Source organism: Strix aluco, chromosome 7, assembly GCF_031877795.1.
Source record: "Strix aluco isolate bStrAlu1 chromosome 7, bStrAlu1.hap1, whole genome shotgun sequence".
Lineage (NCBI taxonomy): Eukaryota > Metazoa > Chordata > Aves > Strigiformes > Strigidae > Strix > Strix aluco.
This window is the reverse complement of record NC_133937.1, coordinates 24,423,592-24,448,277: the sequence shown is the minus strand read 5'-3', so window position 1 is coordinate 24,448,277 and position 24,686 is coordinate 24,423,592. Positions and strand designations below refer to the sequence as shown.

General features: G+C 37.7%; 1 protein-coding gene across 4 annotated transcripts in view; it reads right to left on the bottom strand.

Annotated features, from left to right (window-relative positions):
* DNTT (DNA nucleotidylexotransferase) overlaps nt 1-24,686 on the bottom strand; it is a 127,846-nt gene that overhangs the window by 19,753 nt on the left and 83,407 nt on the right. For 3 of the 4 annotated variants that reach the window (XM_074831004.1, XM_074831000.1, XM_074831003.1), the window contains 3 exons: nt 20,829-20,931; nt 11,684-11,947; nt 10,172-10,255 (listed from right to left, as the gene is read on the bottom strand). In XM_074831004.1, coding sequence (XP_074687105.1) covers nt 10,172-10,255; nt 11,684-11,947; nt 20,829-20,931 — 451 coding nt within the window. Of the gene's footprint in view, nt 1-5,991; nt 6,133-10,171; nt 10,256-11,683; nt 11,948-20,828; nt 20,932-24,686 lie in introns of those variants that run through there. The other variant, XM_074831001.1, reaches the window with a different exon arrangement.

Below are 24,686 nucleotides of genomic sequence, written 5' to 3'. Positions count from 1 at the left end.
CATCCCTAGAAATCTCCTGCCACAAAATAGGAATAGAGAAACAGACCTGCAGCAGCTTAATGCATCTAGCCCATCCCACCTCTCATTCAGCCTAACTCCCACATGCTTGCTCATGAGCTCAAAAGATAACAATTTGAGGAAATATATCATTCAGAAGTTCTGGCACTGAGCAGCTGAAACTAGTTCCTGTTTTATGCAGAGTCTTCTATGAAATGGGAAGTGATTACAGCTCAGACGCTGAATACAGCAGACTTCTGCTACATCTTCTGGCTCTGAGTAACTGCTGAACAGCAAATGGCATCAAGAATAGTAAATATACCTTGAATGAAAGAAAGAGCAATAGGGAATCCCACTACAGGAACTGTCTGAAGTACAGTGAGGAAGTTTTAAACATCCTTCTTTAGCGTAGCTACAAGGAATAGTTTTTGCATATAGTTACCAAAATATAAAAACAACCAAAAAGCAGCTAATTTTCAGACAATATGGGTTCTGAAGTATTTGGTAACAGTATTAGTTTTAAATTAATTCAGATAAGGGAGTTTAGTTAGGAAGTAATAATAAAAAAGGCTGACAAAAACTGCATTTTAAAAACTCAAATTTATCCATGGTATAAGTGGTAGGGCTGGGATTTCCATAGCACAGTAGATCTTTCATAAGCATCTTCTGTACTTAAATCTGGGCATCCTCACACCAAGCTCTACACAGAAACATGATATATGGATTCTGCCAGCTGAGAATCGCTGGAACGCAACTATCCAGGATTCCCAGAGGAAAGACCAATATTTCTACTTAACACATGTATGGTCACACAAACAACATCCCATTGCTTTGTGAACAGAAATATTCAGCAAAACACTAATGAATTGTGCTTTGTTGGAATAATCCTATAGAATCTAGTTTACCAGGCACTTTTAAAAATCTAAGCTTATTTGAGCTCCTGCCAGCTTGCCCATCTTTTCAACAACTTGCTTGACAGGCTACTGGGAGCCTGAGTTCAAATAAATCATTTTAATGACATCAGAGCCAGGGTCCCCAGAGCTTATTGGCTCCATGAGCCTGGACCACAAGCCAAGTGAGTGCTTCAGAGCTTGCAGCCTGAAGAGCTGTCTGAGCTTTGGAGGTTTGGAACAGTCTGATCTGTGGATTGTTTCCAAAGCTGAGATTCAAAAAACATTTCCCTTTGCAGAAAGCATCAACATTTTGCTTCTCCCTCTGATTAAGAGAACAAGCAAATTTTGAATGATCAAAATTCTTCATTAAACTCTTGTTCTTTCTCCTAGTTATAGGGAAAGGTAAAACACTAAGTGATCAGAATCGTTCATTAAACGGAATGATTTTTTGTCACAGTGGTTAACTACTTATCTTTACAACAGTTTTGCATTGTGGGAATTCAGTTTTACTGTTGAGAAGTGAGATCAAGGAAGGTTAAATGACCTGCTTAAAACTACAGAGAAAATTTGGCTACAGTGCAAACCAAGTTGCAAGCTAACAGTCAAACCTCTGGACCATCCTCCTTCCTCAGGCCATATTACAACAATGTGTATGCTCTCTTCAGCTCACACAATTGTCACTTCATGCCAAATGTCAAAATTCCTTCTCATGTTGCCTTTTCACAAGCCAAATCAGGATTAAAAGAGGGATCAGAAAATGTTCAGAGAACATGAAACCCTGAAATTTGTTTGAATATGCCCTCTGATGTCACATGTCTGAACTGGTACATGACTGACTGTAATCACGTCAGTCTACCAGCCTGACACAACGACTTGTTACAAAGTGATACAAAAAAAGACTTATGACCTAGGCAAGAACAGACCTACTGCAGAGTTAAAGAAGACGCAAATAGAGTAGGTCATCTGCAGGTATTATTTCCAGTCTGCATATGAATGCCTTCCACATATGTTAACATCTATTCATGATTGTTTTCTCTGTTGAGCCAAAACACCAGAAGTATATGCAAAATTTTACACATACGTTTCACACTGATTTGTCTATTCACTTAAGACATTTCCAGGTTCAAAGTCTGGACAGCGCAAAACCTTGAAGAATCTGATAAAACATATTATTTTCAGCCTGCTCATTCAACGTTTGCTTTAAATGCTAACAGTTATCTAGGCTCTGTTTCCTCAACAGGAATGGAAGTTTGTGGGACAACTGTCTTCACAATCATACAACCATAGAATCATAGAATGGTTTGGGTTGGAAGGGACCTTAAAGATCATCTAGTTCCAGCCACCCCACCATGGGCAGGGACACCTTCCACTAGATCAGGTTGCTCAAAGCTCCGTCCAACCTGGCCTTGAACACTGCCAGGGAGGGGGCAGCCACAGCTTCTCTGGGAAACCTGTTCCAGTGTCTCACCACCCTCACAGCGAAGAGTTTCTTCTTTATATCTAAACTAAATCTATCCTCTTTCAGTTTGAAACCATTACCCATCATCCTATCCCTACACTCCCTGATAAAGAGTCCCTCCCAGTCTTTCCTGTAGTGCCCTTTAAGTACTGGAAGGCCGCTATAAGGTCTCCCCAGAGCCTTCTCTTCTCCAGGCTGAACAACCCCAACTTTCTCAGCCTGTCCTCATCAGGGAGGTGCTCCAGCCCCTGATCATCTTCATGGCCTTCTCTGGACCAACTTGAGCAGGTCTATGTCCTTCTTATACTGATACTAGGGGCCCCAGAACTGGATGCATTACTCCAGGTGGGGTCTCACAAGAGCAGAGGGGGAGAATCACCTCCCTCGACTTGCTGGCCACACTTCTCTGAATGCAGTCCAGGATAAGGCTGACTTTCTGGGCTGCGAGCACATATTGCTGGCTCATACTCAGTTTTTCATCCACCAATAGCCCCAAGTCCTTCTCTGTAGGGCTGCTCTCCATCCACTCTTTGACCAGCCTGTAATTGTGCTTGGCATTGCCTTGACCCATGTGCAAGACCTTGCATTTGGCCTTGTTGAACTTCATGAGGTTTGCATGGGCCCACCTCTCAAGCCTGTCAAGGTCCCTCTGGATGGCACACCCCTTCCCTCCAGTGTGTACACCACACCACAAGCTTGGTGTCATCGGCAAACTTGCTGAGGGTGCACTCAATCCCACTGTCCATGTCGCCAACAAAGATGTTAAACAGCACCAGTCCCAACACCGACCCCTGAGGAACGCCACACATCACTGGTCTCCATTTGGACATTGAACTGTTGACCACAACTCGTTCAGTGTGACTATTGAGCCAGTTCCTTATCCACCAAGTGGTCCATCCATCAAATCCATGTCTCTCCAATTTAGAGACAGGATGTCGTGCAGGACAGTGTCAAATGCTTTGCACAAGTCCAGGGAGCGGACGTCAGTTGCTCTTCTCTTATTCACCAACCCTGTAATCCCATTATAGAAGGCCACCAAATTTGTCAGGCATGATTTGCCCTTAGTGAAGCCATGTTGGCTGTCACCAATCACCTCTTCCTTTTCCATGTGCCCTAGAATAGTTTCCAGGAGGATCCTCTCTACGATCTTGCTGGTCACAGAGGTGAGATTGACTGGCCTGTAGCTCCCCAGGTCTTCCTTTTGTCCTCTTTTTAGAAATGGGGGTTATGTTTCCCTTTTTCCAGGCAGTGGGTGCTTCACTGGACTGCCACGATTTCTCAAATATGGTGGACAGTGGCTTAGCCACTTCATCTGCCAGCTCCCTCAGGACCGGCGGATGCATCTCCCAGGGCTTTGGCCTTCCTAATCTGATCCCTCCCTGCTTGGACAATTTCTCTGTATACCTCCCAGGCTATCTGTCCTTGCTTCCACCCTCTGTAGGCTTCCTTTTTATGTTTGAGCTTGTCCTGGAGCTCCTTGTTCATCCATGCAGGCCTCCTGGCATTCTTACCTGACTTCCTCTTTGTCGGGATGCATCACTCCTGAGCTTGGAGGAGGTGACCCTTGAATATTAACCAGATTTCTTGGGCCCCTCTTCCCTCCAGAACTTTACCCCATGCTACTCTACCAAGCAATGTAAACACTTCAGATACCAGTGCCAGGCATCGTGTCTTAAGAACCACGTATGTCAGATGTTTTGGAAGCTGAAGAAGGTCTTTTTATATCCAGTGACTACACATAGAGAACCAGAGAGAGCAGAGAGCTTCAACCAGCAAACTACAGCAAATTTACAGCTGTTTATAACAAAGATTGGATGAGCCATGAGGAAGAACAGGATCGCAACTGTTACGAACTGCAAGCTGCAACCTCAGATAACATCCAGGGACACAGTGTGAGAAAAAAAAAAATAAAGCCAGAATAACAGAAGTTAAAACACAATCAGCTTAAATTACAAACACAGCTTTTCTTGATGATGAAAGTTTTGGAACTTGAATTTCATTTTACTGCTTACAGTCTGGAATCTAAGCTGTATTTAAAACTGGCTAATTTTAATTTCAGCAGAAAGACAGCTTATATTTTCCAGAGCTACAACAGCATTCTAGGTAACTCACAAGGGCCTATTGGATCCTTTCAATACTGGGGTAAGGAAAGTAACTTTTTAAACTTAAATTTTATACCACTAAGGTGTAGCCACCCTTTTTACAGTCATTTCCTGGATTTTGAAGTGGTATTAACAGTAATCAGGAGAAAGTAGGCAGCAACATTGGAGTCTACAAAACTGAATGAAACTATGTCAAATAAAGAAGAAATGGAGACTTGGATGAAATTAATCACAGAGACAAAGTAAAAGCATGAAGAGTACATACAGACATCATATTTATGGTGGAGCAAACTTCAAAATTAAAGATGATACTAAGTTTATAAGCCAACTGGACCATAGCATTTCATATTCTGGAGAATGAGGAAGTTTTTCCCTAATTAATATTCTTACTGAAGAAAAGCACACACTTGAGTCTGAGAGCCATTTCATGGGAAAACAGTAATTCTACATTAAGTCTTACCCACACTCTCTTGGTGAAGAATGGAAAAATCCAATATTATGGAGCCCAGCTTCAGACACTCTCCACAGTGCCCTTCTGCATGACAAGAATACTCTACTCTAGCTAACAGCACCAGAGTTTGGTAAAGGAGCAACCAACAACCTTTGCAGCTCCTGAATCTTTTTCCAGGTTGCTGACACTGTAAAAGGGGAGAAGCACTCATACTTCAAGGACAGCTACTCCTTTAAAATTAGAAAGCCTGTGGTTTACCAACCACTTTAAAAATCACTTTAAAATTAATAAAACGTTAAAGTGAAAGTAAATCACACATCTATTGCATTCTCATTCAAGCAGATGATAGTTACTCAGCTTAAAGACAGGTGTTTAAAAATAAAACAGGGTTTAGAGCTGTATCTTCTTTAGTTAGATCCACTAGATCTCTCTCCATTTTACCCAATTAAAAAGGTGTCAGGATGTTGTCAAAACTTGCTAATGACTGCTCTAGTACATCACAAACTTTTAAACATTGCAAAGAATGTGCCTTTCAAATCTAAGTATGTGACAAACTGTATATATACATGCACACTAAAAACTGCAGTTCGGACAGTGAGCTGATGACCACGTGACATAAATATATGACAGAGATCAGTGCTTACACTCTTATTAGTTCCTGAATAAATCTAGACACAACACGTTGTAACCAAAAATTCTTTATAGTGGGTTAAGGGATAAATGACCCCAATTCCAACACAGAGGAGTGTGAAAACAACCAGTGATGCCATGGCTTCCAGCTTAAAGACCTTAATTTTTCTAAGGAAAAGCCTATTGATCAGCTGACCTGACTTAGGGTTCACACAGAAAAATGAAGTTCTTTTTTGCAAAAGCACTTCTACTTTACTTAGAAGCATATTGTTCATTCATGAATCAGGAAAGCATTACAGTGAGAATTTTATTAGCCCAGTTCATAAATGTGTCATGCCATTTGTAACCAGTGCAACATCAATAATAATATTGTAAGACATGGGGAATATGCAATTTCTCTTTCTTCCTGATGGCTGATCAACAAATTCCTTCATTCCATAAGTGTGGCAATTATTGCAAGGTTTGATCTCCAGCTGACGTGAATCACAGAAACTTCATACTTCAAGTTGGTATATACAAGTGCTGATTTCCATAGCTTTAGGATACCGTTCCAAAGAGGCACAGATGTGAACATCCACTCATCTTTTTATGAAGAAGAGGCTGACAGATAATTTTTAGAAAATTTTTAATTTTTGTGATCATAATTTTCCTACCAAAGGAAGATCTACAAAATGCCGGTTTTATTACAGAAATGAAAAAATCATTAGTTTGATAGTGGCACACTGTCTTCCAAAACCCACAAATATATGAAAAAGATTCACATTAGAGAAAAAAAAAATCAAGGCTGAGGAATGATTTCACAGTGTAACTTTGTAACGAGTCTCTGGAGAAAATATCTGTTCCTTTTGTTCCCCTCTGCAAAGCTATGTAATTGATTCCTAACTCCTGTGTTAATGCTCCCTGTTCCTGTCAGAATCCCTTTGGAAATACATTAAAGTAACCAGGACTCTCTCCTGATGCAACCCCTTGAACACTGGAATCTGGGATTCTCTGACACGCATCACGTTTCAGGCAGTGGGCCACAGTGGAAGCTTCAGTGCCAAAGGGTTGATAAATATTAATATAGTAGAATAAAGTATACCAAATTATATATTGGAATGTAGAGTAAACCAGGAAACTGTTGTCTTTTATAATGAAAGTCAGTCTCTTACAGGCACTGGTACGTTCCAGCCAAAAAAAAAAAAAAAAAAAAAAAAAAGTATGCTTGCTATAGCATGGTTTATTAACTTCTTATACCAGCTTGCAAAATTTTAAATGACAACAGGCAAGCGTTTTCAAAGAAAGGATTTATTCTTCATCAGGATCAAGAATTAGTTTGACTCTCCCTGAGGTTTCTATCCCTTTTGCTGTACACACACACACAGAGTAATAAAAGACGAAGAATGAAGCAGAAAGGATTTGACCCAGCTCCTGAATTATACCCCAGTGGCTGTTACAGAGTTGTGCATGAAAATTTGTCTGCCTGAACAGAACCAGCAACATCAGGTAACCTCTTTTCAGCAAACAAGGAGAGAAATATGGAAAAGATGTGATTAGGTTTTTACCTATGGTGCTTAACTATCCTTAATTAAGGTTGTGTTGAGGGATCTTAAGCAGCTTGCACAAGGGATATCTGCTTCCTGACTGTTTTTAGCTTTAAGAAAGCTTTCCTTTAAGAAAGGAGGATTTTCTACCACAAAGAAAAATGTCCTTACGAAATACATATGTTCATGTTCCAATCTAAATTTAAAAGATGGTAGAGATAAAACATCCATGTTTTCAGTGTTCCCCCCTAGACAAAAGTTTTTTAAATAGAAGCACTAGAATTACAGTAAAGAAGATTCCCTAGTCTTCATAATTAAAGAAAAAAACCTAAACATATCACGATTTGGGTATATGTTCCCTGAAACAGCACTAAAGTTACTAATTATTCTTATCACTGATTTTAAGCTTACTAACCTGATGACCCTAAAAATTAATCAACCGTGGCAGCAACACACCTTAATGCAAATTTCTCTTCCGCTATGGGTCACCAACTCAAGTTTCACAGTTACAGACACCATTGCTGTATTATGCACATTCTTGACTTTATTACACACTGGGTGGCAGTGTGGAAGGCTTTTTGTTTGAAATGTTCTTTATGGGAATAACAATACAAAATTGCAAAGTTAAAAATAAGAAAAAAATTATTTGAATTTAACACATTAGATTATAAAAAGAATACTTAGAAGGGGGTTATGGTGTGTCTCCTTATTTCTTGTTAGAACAACACTACTTGATAACAGACCCTGTTTTAAGCAGATTATAACTTCAGTGCTGCCTGGTCTAAGATTTTTCATATTGCATATCTGTTGTAGAATTTTCTTTCTTTGTGGAAAATTTCAGCTAATGTAATTTAGCTATTTCTGAGAACGCAGCAGAGACAAGAACAGTATTCTGCTGTGTCAACAGATTAACATGACTTCTTGTTTTGAAATCTGTAGTACATCTGTGTTTGGCAGCAAAAAATAAAATTTGGAAGTAAACTGGCTGTGTCTGGGATTAAATGAGAAAAGGAAGACTTAAATATTATTGGGGGGGGTGGGGGGTGACAATGGACAGAGATTCTAAAGCAGAGTCCACCCCCAGAAGGGGACAATTGATCCATTCATGTCCTTCATTTGATATATAGAAATCCTAGATTAAGGACTTCATGGTCAAGACACCTTAAATTTGCCCTGAAGGTTTGGATTTTTTTTTCCTTGTCCTTGTCCTAGAATTCCTGCATTATAATAAGTAATAAGGAAAATTTTGCAAGTCTTGCTTCTCAGTCGTCTCACTAATTCAGTTTCTTTGGTTTTGGGCAGCACGCTGAGGAAAGGTAAGTTGACACTCAGACATATAGAAGGTCTGGATATTCAGTTACAGCTACAGTTGATGGCTTTGGGAAACGTGTCATGGATATACACATTTCTATGTATTTTGCAAAGTCCTGAGACAGATACTCATCAGGAGAAAATTCAGGCCAGACACTGCAAACAGGAGGCCCTTGAAATCAATGGATTTTTAGGGCCTTAAATCTTTCTCTGCCTCAGTTCTTTACTTGAAAATTTGAGAAGACAAGAGCATCTTTCTTCCCAGAGGACACTGTGAAGATAAACTCATCGTTTATCTGTGAAACATCCTGGCTTGTCCAGTGAAATACACATAGAAACTTGCATTTTCTTTCTCAGAAGGATTTGAATGGTATGTCAGATATAAAGCCTAAACACAATAAAGAAAAAATAATATTGATTGATGCTGTTCATGAAAGAACAGTGTCTGTTTTGCATCACTGAATGCCTCAAGGTTCTGGGTAAAAGCAGCAGATATAACGACAGATACTTCTACACCAGGCAGGCAAATTTTGCTGCATGCAAAAAATAACACTGGCATTGCTTATCTTTTTTGTATTTCCCTAGTGCAGTTATCTGTTACACCCAAAAAGCTAATTAACAGAGCACATATTAACTTGCAAATAATAACATTTGCTATATTATGTTGAGGCAAAGAGTTTACGTTTCGAATGCTTTCAAAATATATAAGACAGGCAGAAAGACACTGACATCATCCCTGAGTTCATGAAGAAACTTCCCCCCTTAGATATTTGATAGCATATTTATCTATGATGTGATTGTATATTTTCTTCTGAAGCATCCAGTATTGATGATTGTTGGAGACAGGATATTTGACTAAACAGTTCATTAGTCTGATCATTTCCCCAGGTTTCTATGTGAACTAAGGATGCTATAGCATCTGAGCCTGACAAGCACATACAGAGACAGCTGAAATGGAGTGAGGGCTTAGATCATTGCTGTGTCTCACAAACAATGAGACAATACTGCATGTAAGCAGAGATGCTAAAAGCAGTCTCCATTCTAAAAAGAATATGTAGGAAAGATTAATGTAAAATCTTGACATGGTACTTTTGCCTTCCCCTATAGCAACATCAATAAACATCTTCAATATTGATTTTTGCTTATTATTAAAACGGCCTAGTACAAATACAGATATTAAGCCAGATAAATGCAGAGAACAGTATAACTGCAGCCAAGAGCATTCAGACCAGAAATACTACCAATTACTTCCAAGACTGACTAAACAGAACTGCACATAGACTTCTGAATGAAGGGCTTTAAAAATAAGACAATCCCTGATCTCCACATAGTATCATACCCTACAAAAACTTCCTCAGGCCTTCTAGTTGAGCCTGTACCACTCAATATCCTTTCTTCCTTTGAAACGTCAGCATGATCCCTGTTGCAATTGTGCCTGTGACACAGAAATGAACTTTTATTCTGAAATGGGACAGTATAATACTTTTTTCAAATACTTGCAGATGAGTTTTTCTCAGTTTTGTGAAAGCTGCACAATTCCTTCCAAACACCATTGTCTAATATATGTTTCTTGTTAAATTTCAGAAATTACCTTAGCAAAGTCAAAAAAGATTTCTGGATTACTTGTTCAGATTTAATCAAGCTCTGTCAGTGAAACTAAATCTTGTGAAGGTGGGACTGTTTTACCACATAATAGATAGAAAATCAAGCTAAAATAGTTTATATACTTGAATATCAAAAATGAACTGAAAATGCATGCTCAGAAATAAAAACATGATAGCTTTATTTCTGAGATTAAACAGTACCTCTCTCCTGTCATATAAGGCATGGTTATCCAATATCATCTTCTTTTCATGAGTAGCATACCTCCGCAAATCACGTCCAAATTGCTGTAAAAGATATAGCAAATATGAGCAATTCTGACAAATCAAAAGTGTTATCCTTTGTATAAGAGCTCCAACACCAAACCAAACAATAAATGAACATGTTAAAATTACCTCTATTAAAAGACAATAGGCTGAAAAAATGGATCATCTGGAAGGACAGAGTTTTGAGAGGCAATGGTCCATCATTTCAACTGGTTAGTCTGAGAATAGTTGAGCACTGTATGAGAAAGTAAGCTTATGTATAACCTGTGATGGGCTCCCACAGTCTGTAGGTGAACTATCTCAACAGGGAGTAGGAGATGAGTGAGACAGAGAAAGATGGAGCCATTGCCTACTCAACCAAAGGGCCTCACAAAGTGCATTTTTAGTGTAGACACCCACCTACAGAGTTGAGAGAAGGGCTTTTAAGTAGCCAAACACTTCCAGGATAAGAAGAACCCCAAAGTCTGCAGAACTTAATCCAAGGTCCAAATAAATACATTTTGTTATCTCAAAAAAGAAAAGTGACTGAAGTAACTCATCAGCTCAGCAGGAGAACACATCAATTGTAACATTCTCTCTCCTCTAAAACATCCTGCTTCCAATTAACCTCAGTAGAACAGAGTGGCAATGCACCTGTACTGCTTCTAGCACATCAAAAAGATCATTCAGAGCAGGCCCAGGAGCACTCCATTATACCATGTAATCACTCCCTAAGAAAATGAACATCAGAAGGCAAGCATGTAGAACAGATTAAAAATAATTCTGTCTGGAGAGAGATAAATCAGTTGAGTTCTGAGTTTGCATTTAGAGAGAGTTTATTATTTTGAAAATACTGTACTATTTTATATTATAGCCACTGACTACAGTGTCTACTGTGAAAGTAGCTATCATTTGAAGTTTTCTTAACTTAAAATATCAAAACAGATTTTATTCTAGTTCAAAAATAATGTCAAATTTTAAAATTTTCCATTTTTTTACAGTTTAGAACACTCATTTTATGTAATTTTATCTAATCCAAAAAGAAAGATGTCAAATAGTTTTCAATTTCCAACAAAACAAACAAAGTTCCAATTCAGAACACCTCTTCCTCAAATGTTTAAATTCCTGTAAAATTCTGTGGCATGTCTCTACTCAGTAACCATTTAAATTACTTGTTAACACTAGTATGATGTAAAAAGACAATGCAACTGACTGAAAATCTAGCTCTTCAGTCCACGAACCTAATCACTAAGCTTCAAAGAAAACAGATGTTAACTCCTCTAGAGAGACATCCATAAATGTCAGTGATGACTTCATCAGCTCCAACGTATGATCACAGGTGGATGACAGCATGAAATGTGATGTGTGGAGAGAAGGAACATTTTTTTAAAATCCATGAACCCTGAATGGTCCTGTAATAGTAAAAATAGGTTAGCGATGCTAAGAAAACAGTCTGTTGTGGTTACTTACCCTGGAGCCTGTCCAGCCCAACAGAGCATATGCATATTGCTCAAAGGGGGTTATGACGAGATCTACACGTATTGCCTTCCAGTCTTTGACTTCTGCCATATCAAAGTTTTTTGACGTGTTGTAACTGCTGTTGTTTACTCTTGGCTGATATAATTTTAAAATTGCAAAACACTTCTGAAAATTATCCATGGCATCAACTTTTCTGCTTGGTAGCTGTTCTTTTACAAATGTTGATTCAATGATATCACAATATAGGAGTAAGCCCTAAAGAGAAGACATTGCTCACATTGAATTGCTGGAGTGGTTTTACTGTAATTCCAGAGTTTCTAGACAGTTGTTTTAAAACATTCATGTAAAACGCAGTTTCAGCAAACACAGAACTGTGCCAGGCCCAATCTGGGCTAAGCAGAGAAAAGAAACAGCTGCAACTTTTAGAAAAATATTACCAGATCCTTTGAGAGAAATCTGCAGTGGTAAGTCATCTGATAGTGGCAATGTCCTGCTCTGTACTAAGGAGACAATATTTGCAAATTTTCCCCTCCATCCTTTCCTCCTAAGCCTTTTGTAGTTAATGTCAACAGAAATTTCTGAGTAGAGATTAATGCTTTCCCACATGGCAGACATCTAGAAAAACAGGTAAGTCCAGAGCACAGTCTTTCTGACAGATTCCAAACAGAGCATTTGGACTGTGTCTGTTGTGTGAGATTTCCTTGTGACAAGGTCTGGAGTCTCCAGATGTGGAATGGCTCTGCCCATGCCTTTCATTTGAAGGGAATGCACCAAAAAACTATTGAACCTCAAGAGCCAGATTTTATTAAAGCATAAACAAGATTTTCATTTTATAATAAAGAACATTCAGAGTGAGAAAAATGGAAGTAATAGAGCATTGTAAATTAATTCCTTCTAATCCAGCACTGTAGGAGGGGCTGGGTGGAAAGAGGTAGTGCTTTCTTCCAGCCTTACTCTGTAGCCAGAAACCTTTCAATGGCTCCTAGGGTTGCAGTAAACTCTGCACTATCCCCTCTAGGGCCTTAGGAAAAGCATCTTTCTGTCTTTCCTCAGGTCTGTCTTTGTGCCTGTTCTTTGCATTTCTAGGCAGCTTCCAAGGCTACTGATTTCCTGGACATCTCAGACTTACCCTGCACTGCCAAAGCTTCTTAGAGCTCTGCATGTTCAGCTCTCCTCAGGTAAAGTGCAATACCCCCTCAACAGCCAGAAAACTTCTCACTACCCAGCACCTGGGACAAGACAAGGAGCAGCCTCCCTCTCTCTGCTTGCCCAGCACGTCCTTTTTAAAGAACACAAAATGTCAAATACGCAATAACAAATAAATAAAACAGATATTGTCCATCACACTGCTTCCTTCAGTCATCCTTGAGTCTTCAGAATAGAAATGGAACTTGATACATAATAATACAACAATGCTCAGTGTCACTGAAGCCATCTCTAGCAGGAGGGCTCAGCTGGCAAAAAGATTCCACTTTCTGAGAGTGGTTCCACACAACGAAAAAAACTTAGATGTGTGCCCAAGTCCTGGTAAACTCACCCTTAATTTATCTTTTATAGATTCATAAAATATAGGAGGGCATTGTGACTGCTGTCTCTGAGCTCCTGCTTTCACAGAAAGTAGAGACTTCTGAGATTTGCCTTTGCAAAAGAAATTTAACTTTGTTATAAAGGTTAGAAACAATAGTGCATATACCACTTTCTTCATAGTCTATTGAGTGTTTAATTGTTATTACTAGAAGGAAAACTACTAAGCTGAACTTCATGTTCTGACTAGATCAGCTCATTAGCTTTCATCTTCAAGATCAACAAGCCTACAACTATCATGTTTTTTCATATCTCCTTTTATGTTTCTTCAACCTACACATTGATCAAACCCACTTCTCAGATTTCTCACTGATTAGATGCATAGACTCAGTTTCTTAAAATTTCCATTGTCAGGATTTCTTTAGGTCCTTGGATCAATTTTTTGTCTCTCCTTTGAAGGCCCTCAAATGTTTACACATTTTCCTTCCTCTGGACTAGGAATTCTTGTACTAGTCTCACGATAAAAAGCACGGTCAAGAATGCCTCCTGAGTTTTAGTTAACATATCCCTTAACATATGGTAAAGAATCATACTAGTTTTGTGGTTTGGGTTTTTTTAAAATTGCAATATTGAACTGAGAGTGTATAGAAGTGTCTACAATGGTCTCCATGTCAGACTTCTTATGAACACAGGTGACAATGAACTGATTTTGGAAGAATATCTCCATATTAAACATCAGGTTTTGATTATTTCTTTTATACAGTGCAAGTATGGTAACTTTATGATAATATGTTAAATACCTTAGAGAATACTTTACGGCAATAAAATTACTTTTATCACTCAGAGCTATAATTCTGACAAAAAAAGCATAACAAAAACACTTAAGATATTATTTCCATGAAGAAACTGATAGGTATTACTATATTTTCAGCCTCCAGGTTTCTGTTGATGATAGTTCCAAATTAACAATCCTGTTATTTTACTTGGAAACAGTCACAGGTGATTTTATGGGTCACTGGGAAAACCTTTTTAATGATAACTATTTGACTTGCATTGACATTCTTTCACTTGGTTTGGAATTTTTTCTGATTTTGAAGATTTATTATAAACTAATATGAGAAAACTCCTTACATAGCTCATTCTCCTAGATTACTAGTTTCCAAGGCTGCCAATTTGAAAATGCTTAATTTTAGCAGGTGCTCTGTCTAAATCCATCTTTAAAACAGATAGTAATTTTTTCTTCATTTTACCCCCACATCACAAAGCATTGATGCTTGCTATTTCCAAATATAGACTCAAAACAGCTGCTGAATGTTAATGCATAACTGCTTATTATCTCACTCTTTTTGATGAAACTGTGCCTGCCTTCAGGTTAATTTTGTTGCTTTTAATGCTAAAAAATGCTTTTAATCTCATTGATCGTTGACCAGTAATTGATGACTTCAAGCTTTTATTAAGCACTGACATTCTTCCCATTCTCTATAAAATTCTTCTAGCTACTTCATCGGTGCTTTCTCATCTTTTGCTTCATTTTCCTTTTTGCTCTTTGAGATTTGGGGCATTACATAGCATATCCTAGAGCAAATCTAAATAATTTATTTCCCTAGGCAGAGACCTAACTTGATTAAGTTTTGGTAAAGCCTTATTTTATAGTTCTGAGTACCTACATTTCCAGTACCTATATGCTGTTTGTAGCCACTGTGCTCAGATTACCAGTTTTGCACATTTGCCACAGGTTCTATTAGTGTTTGTGCCCTCTTCAAATGAAGTTGAAAACTCAGTTTTGGTGCAAGAAATCAGGAAATAAAGCCCATCTTTAGATGGACTACAAAAGGAATGGAATTCCTACTGTAGGTGGGGAGTCTTAGTACGATTTTTGTTTGTGATCGCTTGAGAAATCCAGCAAGATATCACAGCCTGCAGTGGTTTCTATCTTCATGGGCAAGCAGACAAGCATCTAGGGAGTGTTTTGTCTCAGTGAGATCTGGGGACAGTTGCACATGGCCACCAGTATCCCATACTTGGATTTTTAGCCTGTAAGCTCTTGAGGAGATATTATTATATATTACCTGTACGTCTGTAATGGATAAAATGGCCTCGATATAAAATGTTCAGGCCTTTAAAAATGTTAATTTTTAACTTTTAGTGATACACTGTATCCCCTGCTTCATCAATATTTTCATTCTAACACTTAGCTATGTTATCATCTTATAGATGATCTCTTCTGCATCAGCTTTACCTAGTTTTCAAAGTCATTTTTTCCAGCTTGCTACTCATTACAGAAATATATAGTTGTAAATGAAAACAGGGTAAACTTGACATGTCAGTCCTTTGCTGTATTGCCCACATTGAAAATGAAGAAATTCTCTTTACCTAAAGTCATCCTGGACACCTACTAAAGGTCCTCCTTCTGAGATCTTTCAGCTGCTTGAAGAGTTCAAATTCTGCCTGTTAAACCACAGAGTTTAAAGATGGGTGCCTTCTCTCTTTTTTTTCTCATTCTATTTTCATATTTAGGAACTTCAAGGGAACACTCCCTGGGGTCCATGAGATGTAACATCAAGCAATCACGAAGAAGTTACAACAAATGATTATTGGAGACTTCCTACCGCTGTTTTCCTTTGCTGACTAGGCCATGTCTTCTACCTGAATAGATTTTAAGTATTTGCAGTTGGCCACAGTTAGCAAGTGTGACTAGAAAAATATCTCTCTGTGGGTCGTTCTATAGTGTTTTTTCATGGTTTGTTGGCTGGATAATTTCTAAAGCTAATAAAAAGAGCATGAGAGGATGTAGACCACTGTAAATATCTACTTCACTTTAAAAAAGTGCAATTAGGCAATAATTACACAAGTGCTGAGTTCAATAAGCAGTTGAAACCCAATAGGTTCAAAGCCAGGATATCACCTTTAAATAGGAGCCAAAGCCTAGATCATGTCCATTGGGATAATGTTTCCAATTAACCTAATTTGATTAGGCACTGTACATCACCATCACCCCATAAAGTAAAGTTGAAATAACACTTCTGTACATTTTGAAAAAGTATTGCCTGAAGGAGCAGTCAGCTATGAAAACTGTGGGAAGTTTTGGCTACTGCTAGCTGCAAACAGCAGCCTTCTCATTACTCTGTGTCAGGGAATCTGCAGTTCTTTGCAAATTTCAGCTTGATCTATACACCATAAAGTGCTGTAGACCTTGTTTACACAATCAAGTTTTAAAATGTGGGTATTTTCATTTGTCACATTTACAACACGATCAAAACCAAATGTATTTTTTAGGGCAGTTATGCTAACATTCACAACAATTTTCCCTTTTTAGAATGATTATGCACTTGTACTTAAATAGACTGAGTGCTGGCACATCAATAGCATTGATACTGGAGTAAATCCATGGTCAAACTGAGGAAAAGAGTGAATTTTCAGAAAAATATGTAATCAATAGCTGAAAAATGGTCATTGGCACTCTTTTACATTTTTAATTAAATGAAATCCTATCCTATTTTTAATGTTACAAACTGTCATTATTCATAATTGTTGGTAGATGGATTAATTCTGTTAAACCTAAGTAGGACCATTTTATACCACCTGAAAATGTAATCCAGTATGTTCTTCTGAAAAGTATATATGTTGTTACTCTTAATTTCCTTCTAAGATGGTTAACAAAATGAAACTGGATTCTTTTTTTTTTCAGTGAAATAGCTATAGCTAATCCAAAATAGGATGCAGGCATGTTAGTTCAGGCAAAACTACCTAGGTGAGACCAATGGAATTCTATAAAGTGGAACAGCTCAAGGAACTGATGCCTGGGAGCAGTCAGGCCTCTTATGGTGAGGGATCAGTAGCAAATTGCATCAAAAGCTTGATCACCAATACAAAACTTTGCAGCTGCTGCATAACCATGCAGCTGCCTTGGTCCCGCTTTCATCAGAATGGTCTAATTCTGAGCATGTCCTGAACAGCCTGGTTTTGACAGCAATGGAGTTCAGGAATGAAGATGCTTCCCGCTCTCTATACCATAAGCATTTGCACTGGTGAGCAAGATATACTGATAGATAGATAGACAGACAGACAGAAAGATAGGGACATATACATACGTGCTTACATACATACACACCAGAAAGATCAGATGTCATGACAATGCTACTGTTGCCTGGGCCTTCACTTAAAACATAGCAGGAAACGGAACACTTTTGCCTAGCTTGTGCAATAACCTCGCAAGCAAGACAGACTCAGCCCCATCCTCTGTCTAAAGTCATCTAAGCCATGATCTCTCATGTCCAATGCTCCAACCACCATGCAAGAGTCTATTTTAGGTAAAAATGTCCTCAGCTCATGCTGAAGCCAGAATGCAACAAAAAATTCATAATGCATTGAGTCAAAAGGTGAGACAATATGTGTTCACAAAGGAGCTTTACATCCTTATGGGCAGAGCATTCATCTGAAAAAAATAAGCTCTTTGTTCCAGCCTCTTAACTGTTCCTGTATCTTGTCTTAGAAACAGGTTTTGTAGCTGCTAAAATCCAGCTGTCACTCAATAATGAATGTGCTACTGTTCTGTGAACCCTGTTTACAAAAAACTGTTTCCAGCAATGAAAAAATGAGACCAGTTTACTTATTCCTCACTATCCACCTTAATGGGACATCAAGCCTTCCCCCTTCCTGACCTGTTCACCTCAGCAAGGGTAAATAATAGAGTCTAAACCAGACCACGAATATACTAAAATAAGTAAGCACTGATAGACATCTACATTCATCATTTTTCTAAAAGCCAAAAGAAAAATGCAACATTATACTTACATGAATACAAAGGGAAAAAATAGAGTGCAGGAATGCCTGTAGTAATGGTATCTCTTCCTTTGTTGAAAGTACATATATAACAGGAACAGTGCTAAATATAGCTCTATAGGTTTTTACCAAAAAATGAAAATGTCTTTGCACAGTATGTGAATGAAACTGCATCGACACAGATGGCTCAGCCTGTTTGCCCACAGACTTCCAAGTTCTAACCCACAGAAGCAGTTTCTTACTTTCTTTATGAAGCTTTTTGGAACCATTAAAACCATAACCTGTGTACTGCATTGCAGCTTTTCCGTTTTGCCACCCTACTTTGAAGCTCAATGGAGACTTTTGTGTTCTCTGTTCCTCAGCCCATTTATCCCTGCTGATACTGCATCAAAGACCATGATGCTGTTGATTTAACCACTTAGTTTTCAACAGCTTTCAATGGAAGGATCTTGTTACATTAAAATTTTCTGCTAAGAAAAAGGCCCTTTTAAACTATTTAAATAAGACTGAGGTCCACAGTTTAGAAGTTAAACATTGCAGAATTCTTCACTAAGAGCTGCTGAAAGGAAGTCAACATTGTGACCTCAGTGATGTTCTTTGATGAATCTGGGCTTTGAAGCAGTAGCACAAAAGTGGAAAGCTGTGAAGTAGACGACAGGTGTACTGTCAAAAATTATAAAAGTGCTTTAGGTTTGGGGTTTTTTTTGTGTCCTCCCCTCCCCCTTGGAAATCAAAGGTAATAAAAAGGCAAGGGGAGCATAATTCCTCTCTCTTTTTTGCATTTTGATTTTGCTGGCAGCTTATTTTTCAATAGTGCCAGTAAAAGCCTGTATATTACAACTGCCACGGAAGAGAGACAGTATAGCTAGTAGTATAAGCCATAAAAATTCTGGAGGACAAACAGAACACAGAAAATACTTGTCCATAGCTTTAAATAATCCCTCAGCTTGTTTGGGTTTTGTTTCTACAGCCACTGTGCATCTCCCCTTCTGACATTTTCTTCATCCTGGGATTCCTAGAGGAATCCTAAATCTTTTCATCAAACTCTTGGCCACCTTTGACCTCCCATACTCTTCCTGCACTCTCTTCTGCCAAATTTTATCCTTAAAAAATGATCAGCAAGAACAATTTATTTTCTATTTCTTTCCTTTCAATTTCATTTAATGAAAGCAGCTCAGAGTGATCTGAAAAACTTCAGCAGTTGCCAGACTTCTCAGATCATAGCCATTGTTGTCATTAATGTCAGTGGAGTGTGATGTAATGGGAGAAGGAATGAAAGGCTGCACTTGGGGCAGGCTCTAGCCTCAGTCTGTCATCAATTCTCCCTTCTGCCATGTCATAATAAGTATGATTTTTGGAGGACCCACACATGGCTTCCTAGAGGTTCAAGTCTGCTTAAGAAAGTAAAAGGGCAGCTTCCAAGAAGAAATGAAACTTTTCTCAGAATAAGCAGAGTAGAATGACTGAGAAAGGAACTTTACATAAATAATAAAAAAATAAAAATAGAGTAGCTCCTCAGCACTCATTAATTGCCACAGCTTTGTTGCTTTTCACTGCAGTATGATAAATTATACGTGCTAGCAATCTACTTCAATACATAAACTTTCTGTACAGAATTAGGATGGAAGTCACAGAAGTCTAAAAAATTAATAACAACCTATTAACATTTCAAAGGCCAAAAGTCAACTGAAGGAAGAGGAATTCAGCTAAGGTCATATTTTTACCAGGAAAAAAAAAGTTTGAAGCCCTGCCATTAAAGCCAGTTGAAAGGTTTTGACCAACTAGAAACAGATAACTTTATACAGTCAGATAAGCTTTTATCTGGTTGGACGTTTTCAATGTCTTTCACATGTTAACCTGTTATACATTAATTAAAGTACATAGTTGAAAAATCGATTCAAAAGCATTCTTTCCAGGCTATCTGCACTGAAAGCTGACTTCACCTAGCAGTGGGCCATTTGGTGATTCACCCCAGACAGAGTGTTGGCCTTTTACCTGTTGAAATATACTCGATTTCTTTGAACAGTACAGGTAGTAAATGTTGAAAAATATCTTAGCTGGCTAGAAAGGTAGAAGAAGAAACAAAAGCTTATTATTCCCAACATAATATATTTCTGACTCAGGAATGTTTTGAGGTACCTGCACCTGTTATAATTCAGACTCTTTCAGCTTTAAAGCTGCTTGAAACTGAAGAAAGCTGAATAGGAAAAAAACCAAAACCCTTAGATGAACAATTCCTCTGTAAAACGTGTGAGTTTTCCCAAACCCAGATATCATGGAAGACTCTGTCAATTTTGACAATATTGCCATGGAAGTCAGGAAAAACGCTAATCTATGGGCTGAAAGGAAGCCAGAATTCCAGGGCTTTGGTACCTAAGCTTTCAGATTTGCTCATCTCACACCATGAGGTCACCTAAATCTACTATGCTTAAAGCTGGAGCTCCCTGAAGTATTTCCTCTTGAGAGAACCTACTCCCATCTCAAGCAGAAATTAAACAAATACAGTTTTGTTTCAAAGTGTAAGAACAGTTTTGCTGTGTCACTCAAAACTCCACCTAGCTTGATTTCTGACCTCTGACTAGCTGCATATCCTTAGGGTAAAGAATAACAGAATGTACTTCTGATACTTCTGATATAACCTTCAACTTTAGCATTCAGAGATGGAGGATGCACCTAGATCATTGTGATTAATAACCAAATAGAGTAATATTCCATTTCAAAATATTGCAGTCATCTGTAAAAAGGATCAACATTCTTCAGTCACTATGTAGGCTTAATTCAGTGCTGTCAGAATATGTCTTTTTTCTGCCAAATGTTATTCAGTTCATACCTGCTTTTTCAATAAGTCAACAACTTTATGCAGAAGTTCATCATCTTCTCTTGGTCCTGGATTGGTGATCAAAAAATCTATATCATGTCCAATCTTCTTACCCCTAGAAGCAATAAAAACCAAGAAGACTAAAAGAGTTAAGTTCTTGTTGAATTTCACACTACTTTCGAAGAGACTATTTTTGCTACATTATAAAAACAGTTTGCAGCATAAAGTGATAGCAATGTTTCTTGAAACATAATCAAAATAGAATCTTCTATTTCTTTTATCAGGTCTGTCAGTGTTCTTTGTTAAGCAATAATTTAAGATTTTTGATGTATTTTCTCTGTTGTTCAACTAGATACTGCAGATCCATTTGGTGATGTTAAATATCTCTCTTTCTTCCCCTTAAATCCCAGAAAAGGTGGTTTCAGTCATGTTTGGATAAAAGAACATAATCAAAATATCACAGTACATATTATGAATCCAGTGCAGTAACAGCAGATAAACTTGCCAGTCTGACTACTGCAGGCTTAAATATTCTTCTTTAGCTTTTGGTGGACACTTCAATGCACAAAACTGTAATTATGAATAATTTTATGGTTTCTTTTAACAGCAGACATAAAATCTCTGAGTATTTTACATTTCTTCTCTTTTAAAATATACAATGCATTTTGCAGAGATTGAGCTTGAATTTTTTTAAGAACAGTTCAGTCTTAATGTGACTAAAGCTTGTTTATTACACCCACTACGGATTTCACAATTAAATCCATATGCACAAAGTTTAATTGTAAATGTTCTTAATGGAAAATGATGGCATAACCTCCTGTTTTTCTTCATTTAAGTCTAAGCATTCAGCTTGCCTTTCATCCACTTATCAAATGTGTTAAACCTAAATCAGATTAAGATGTAGCTATCATTGGAAAACAGGTGAAAGCATACTAACAGAATGTTTCCCTTTGGAATTCTAAAATGTATGAGATCATCTGAAAATTTATCTTAGAGTGCAATTCATCTGAGGATTGCAGAATCAATATAAGGTTTTCATTTTGGTCTAAATACTGCAACTGGGACTGCATACACATCTATTTATTGGCTCTAATCAGTCCAGCCTAAGGAGAAAGAAGCAGAGGAGATATTTCTACAACTAGGTGCACTATGCAGGAGGTGGAGTAAGCACCCAAATGTAGCACATCTCCAAGTCTTTTTCATGTGTTCATGGGAGAAGTCTGCTCTTCCTGATGTTCACAAGGGAACATGATGTTATAGCTCAGGTGTGCTTCTGTTCTACACTGTGTCCAGTATTCAGAGAATTTGCAAATTGTTATACAAGTTATAAAATGGGAACTGCACAAAACAAAAAAATATTTTGTTTGCTTTTTTGTATTTCATGAAATAGTTAATTTTCTTAAAATAGTGCCTAAAATTGAATCTAATTTCTTAAACTTGGAACAAAACTGATTGGCAGACATGTCAGCTGCCATTTTTGTGACAGGAAATCATCTAACTGATGGGTAGTTGAACAGCGTTAGCAGCAAGATGTAAGGAAATGAAAATCTAGGTTTTACATTTGACAAGCAGTCTAACTCACTATAATGCAACTATTGTGCCATGTCTGCAGCAAAGTCAAAACTGCTTAAACAGGTGGAAATTATTTCAAAAGAAGTTTCAAACAAAGCATCAGTCTAGGCTTAGAAACGGAACAGCAATTCAAACTCAAGAAATTAAAAACCATTTAGTATTCCATGTAACACTTTCTGAGTTATTTTGTAGGATGACATTCATTATCTCTTAAATTACCATAATAATCCAAAGCTCTTGCATAGCACTTTTTACTTACATGTCTCAAAAAGTTTTTTTCAAAGGGAAGGAATTTACTATTCCTATCTTAAAGATGCAGAAAGTGGCATAAGAAAACTTGCGTAAAATTATTAACAACAACAACATCAACAACAACAAATCAAAGGAAGAAATTGAAAAGTGATGGAATTGGGAGCTGATTCCTGATTCTTCCTCTGGTACTCAACACATACATATTTTAGGTTAACAACATCTACAAAATCCTGCATCAATCCAGCCATAAAATCTCAAGAAATCCAAGGCGTTTCACTGGCCATCTATTTCCCAAGACACAGAACATTTATTGAAATGCATTTTTTTGGTGAAGTTAGTGTTTAAATCTCCTATAAAAGCACACAATATAAAATCACTGTTATTGTCAGCATTATATTTCAGCTTCTCTTTGAACTAATTCACACTGGATTAGTTTCTGACTGAATTTGTCAGGTTGTTACTAGAACCTTTATTCTAATTTCCACTAGTACTCTTTACCAAATAATGTATTTCATTCTAGAAAAATTTATTACCTTCTTACAATAGAAAAACAATCTAGTAAATTAAAAAGCTGTATAATATAATTGCTCACAGTTTGTAAATCATGACAAAAAAATGCAGTAAAGTGCACATAGATTCAGATCATCATTCTATTGTTGCTGAAGGGAATATGGCCATTGATTTCAGCAGAGTAGGGCTTTTCACATTTATATATTTATATATTTGTGTGTGTATACATACAAACATACAATCATAGGTATTCATAAAATTACATAAAGAGCACATAGGATAGGCTAGTGCCAAGGTGCTCTATCCCCAGCTCAGGAAGTATGTAAACATATGTATTTTTTTATCAACAATTAACCCTATATGCACATCAACAGTTCACTGAAGCTGAAGCTAACTATATACCTAAAGACTAGGTATGATACAGGACTTAATTATATACAAGTTAAACACCATGGTGCCAGACATCCAGTCTTCAAACTGGATACAAAAACCCAGAATTCATCACCTGATTAAGTGCCTCAGAGATGAAACCTCAATCTCTTGTTCATTCCTGAAACTCACTAAGAGGAACGCTGCAGGCTGCCATCTTTTTCAAACCCCATCACATTCAAGAGAACACGTTCCTTACACAGGGTTATAGATGGATTCCACCATGATCTAGAGACTGAAGAGGGTTAACTAAGCATCATTCATTTAAAATGAAAACAAACACTTTGCTTCAAAAACAAACACCAAATGGATGCTATCAGTGCCTGGTTTTGTCTTGCATTTGGCAGCCCAGTGATTGGTGAAGTGATTCCTTATGGTTTTATTGCCTTATTACTCTCAGTTAGGAATATTAGCAATATTCTTGCTTCACAGAAGGCATCTCCTCAAGTCTCCTCTCCTTCTGCCTTCCACTGAGGTACAGTTCCAGGACCAGAGCTCAGAGACAGCCTTTGGGTCCATGCCAGTGTCCACAGGTTATTTACTTACTTGTTACAAGCTATTGGATTAAAACCACTCAGCCAAGAAGGAGAACACTGATGTTTTCACAGCCAAGTTATTTGTCATCCGCTGGCTGTTAGATACAAAGTACAGAGCTAGTGCTTAGTGCAGGGAGCAGAGTCTTAAGAGTCCTCCTCTCTAAATGGGCATCCTAGTCAGTACACTACATCACACTCTCTCTTCCTGGTGCTACAAATCTCCTGTTTTATACTGCAGGATGACATAAATCCACCCAGGCTAGTGATTTTAGCACACTAATGGATGGTGGGAGATGTAGGGATTTGATTCTGGCACACCACTGCCTACGTACTCTAATTACAAGGGTTTTATATAAAATCTGAGCACTATTTTAAAAATAAAAGCAGCTGCAATGACATTTTAGAAAAAATAATATACAGCCTCTTAATATGTATGAGGGTTGCTCAGAAATTCTCTATTTTCTAGGCCTCCTATGAAATAAGAGTGATAATCTGTCTAGTTTCTAGATTCTACCTGGACATAAGTACGATCTGGGAAATTATTTGCTTATACCTGAAAATGCTGGGGCTG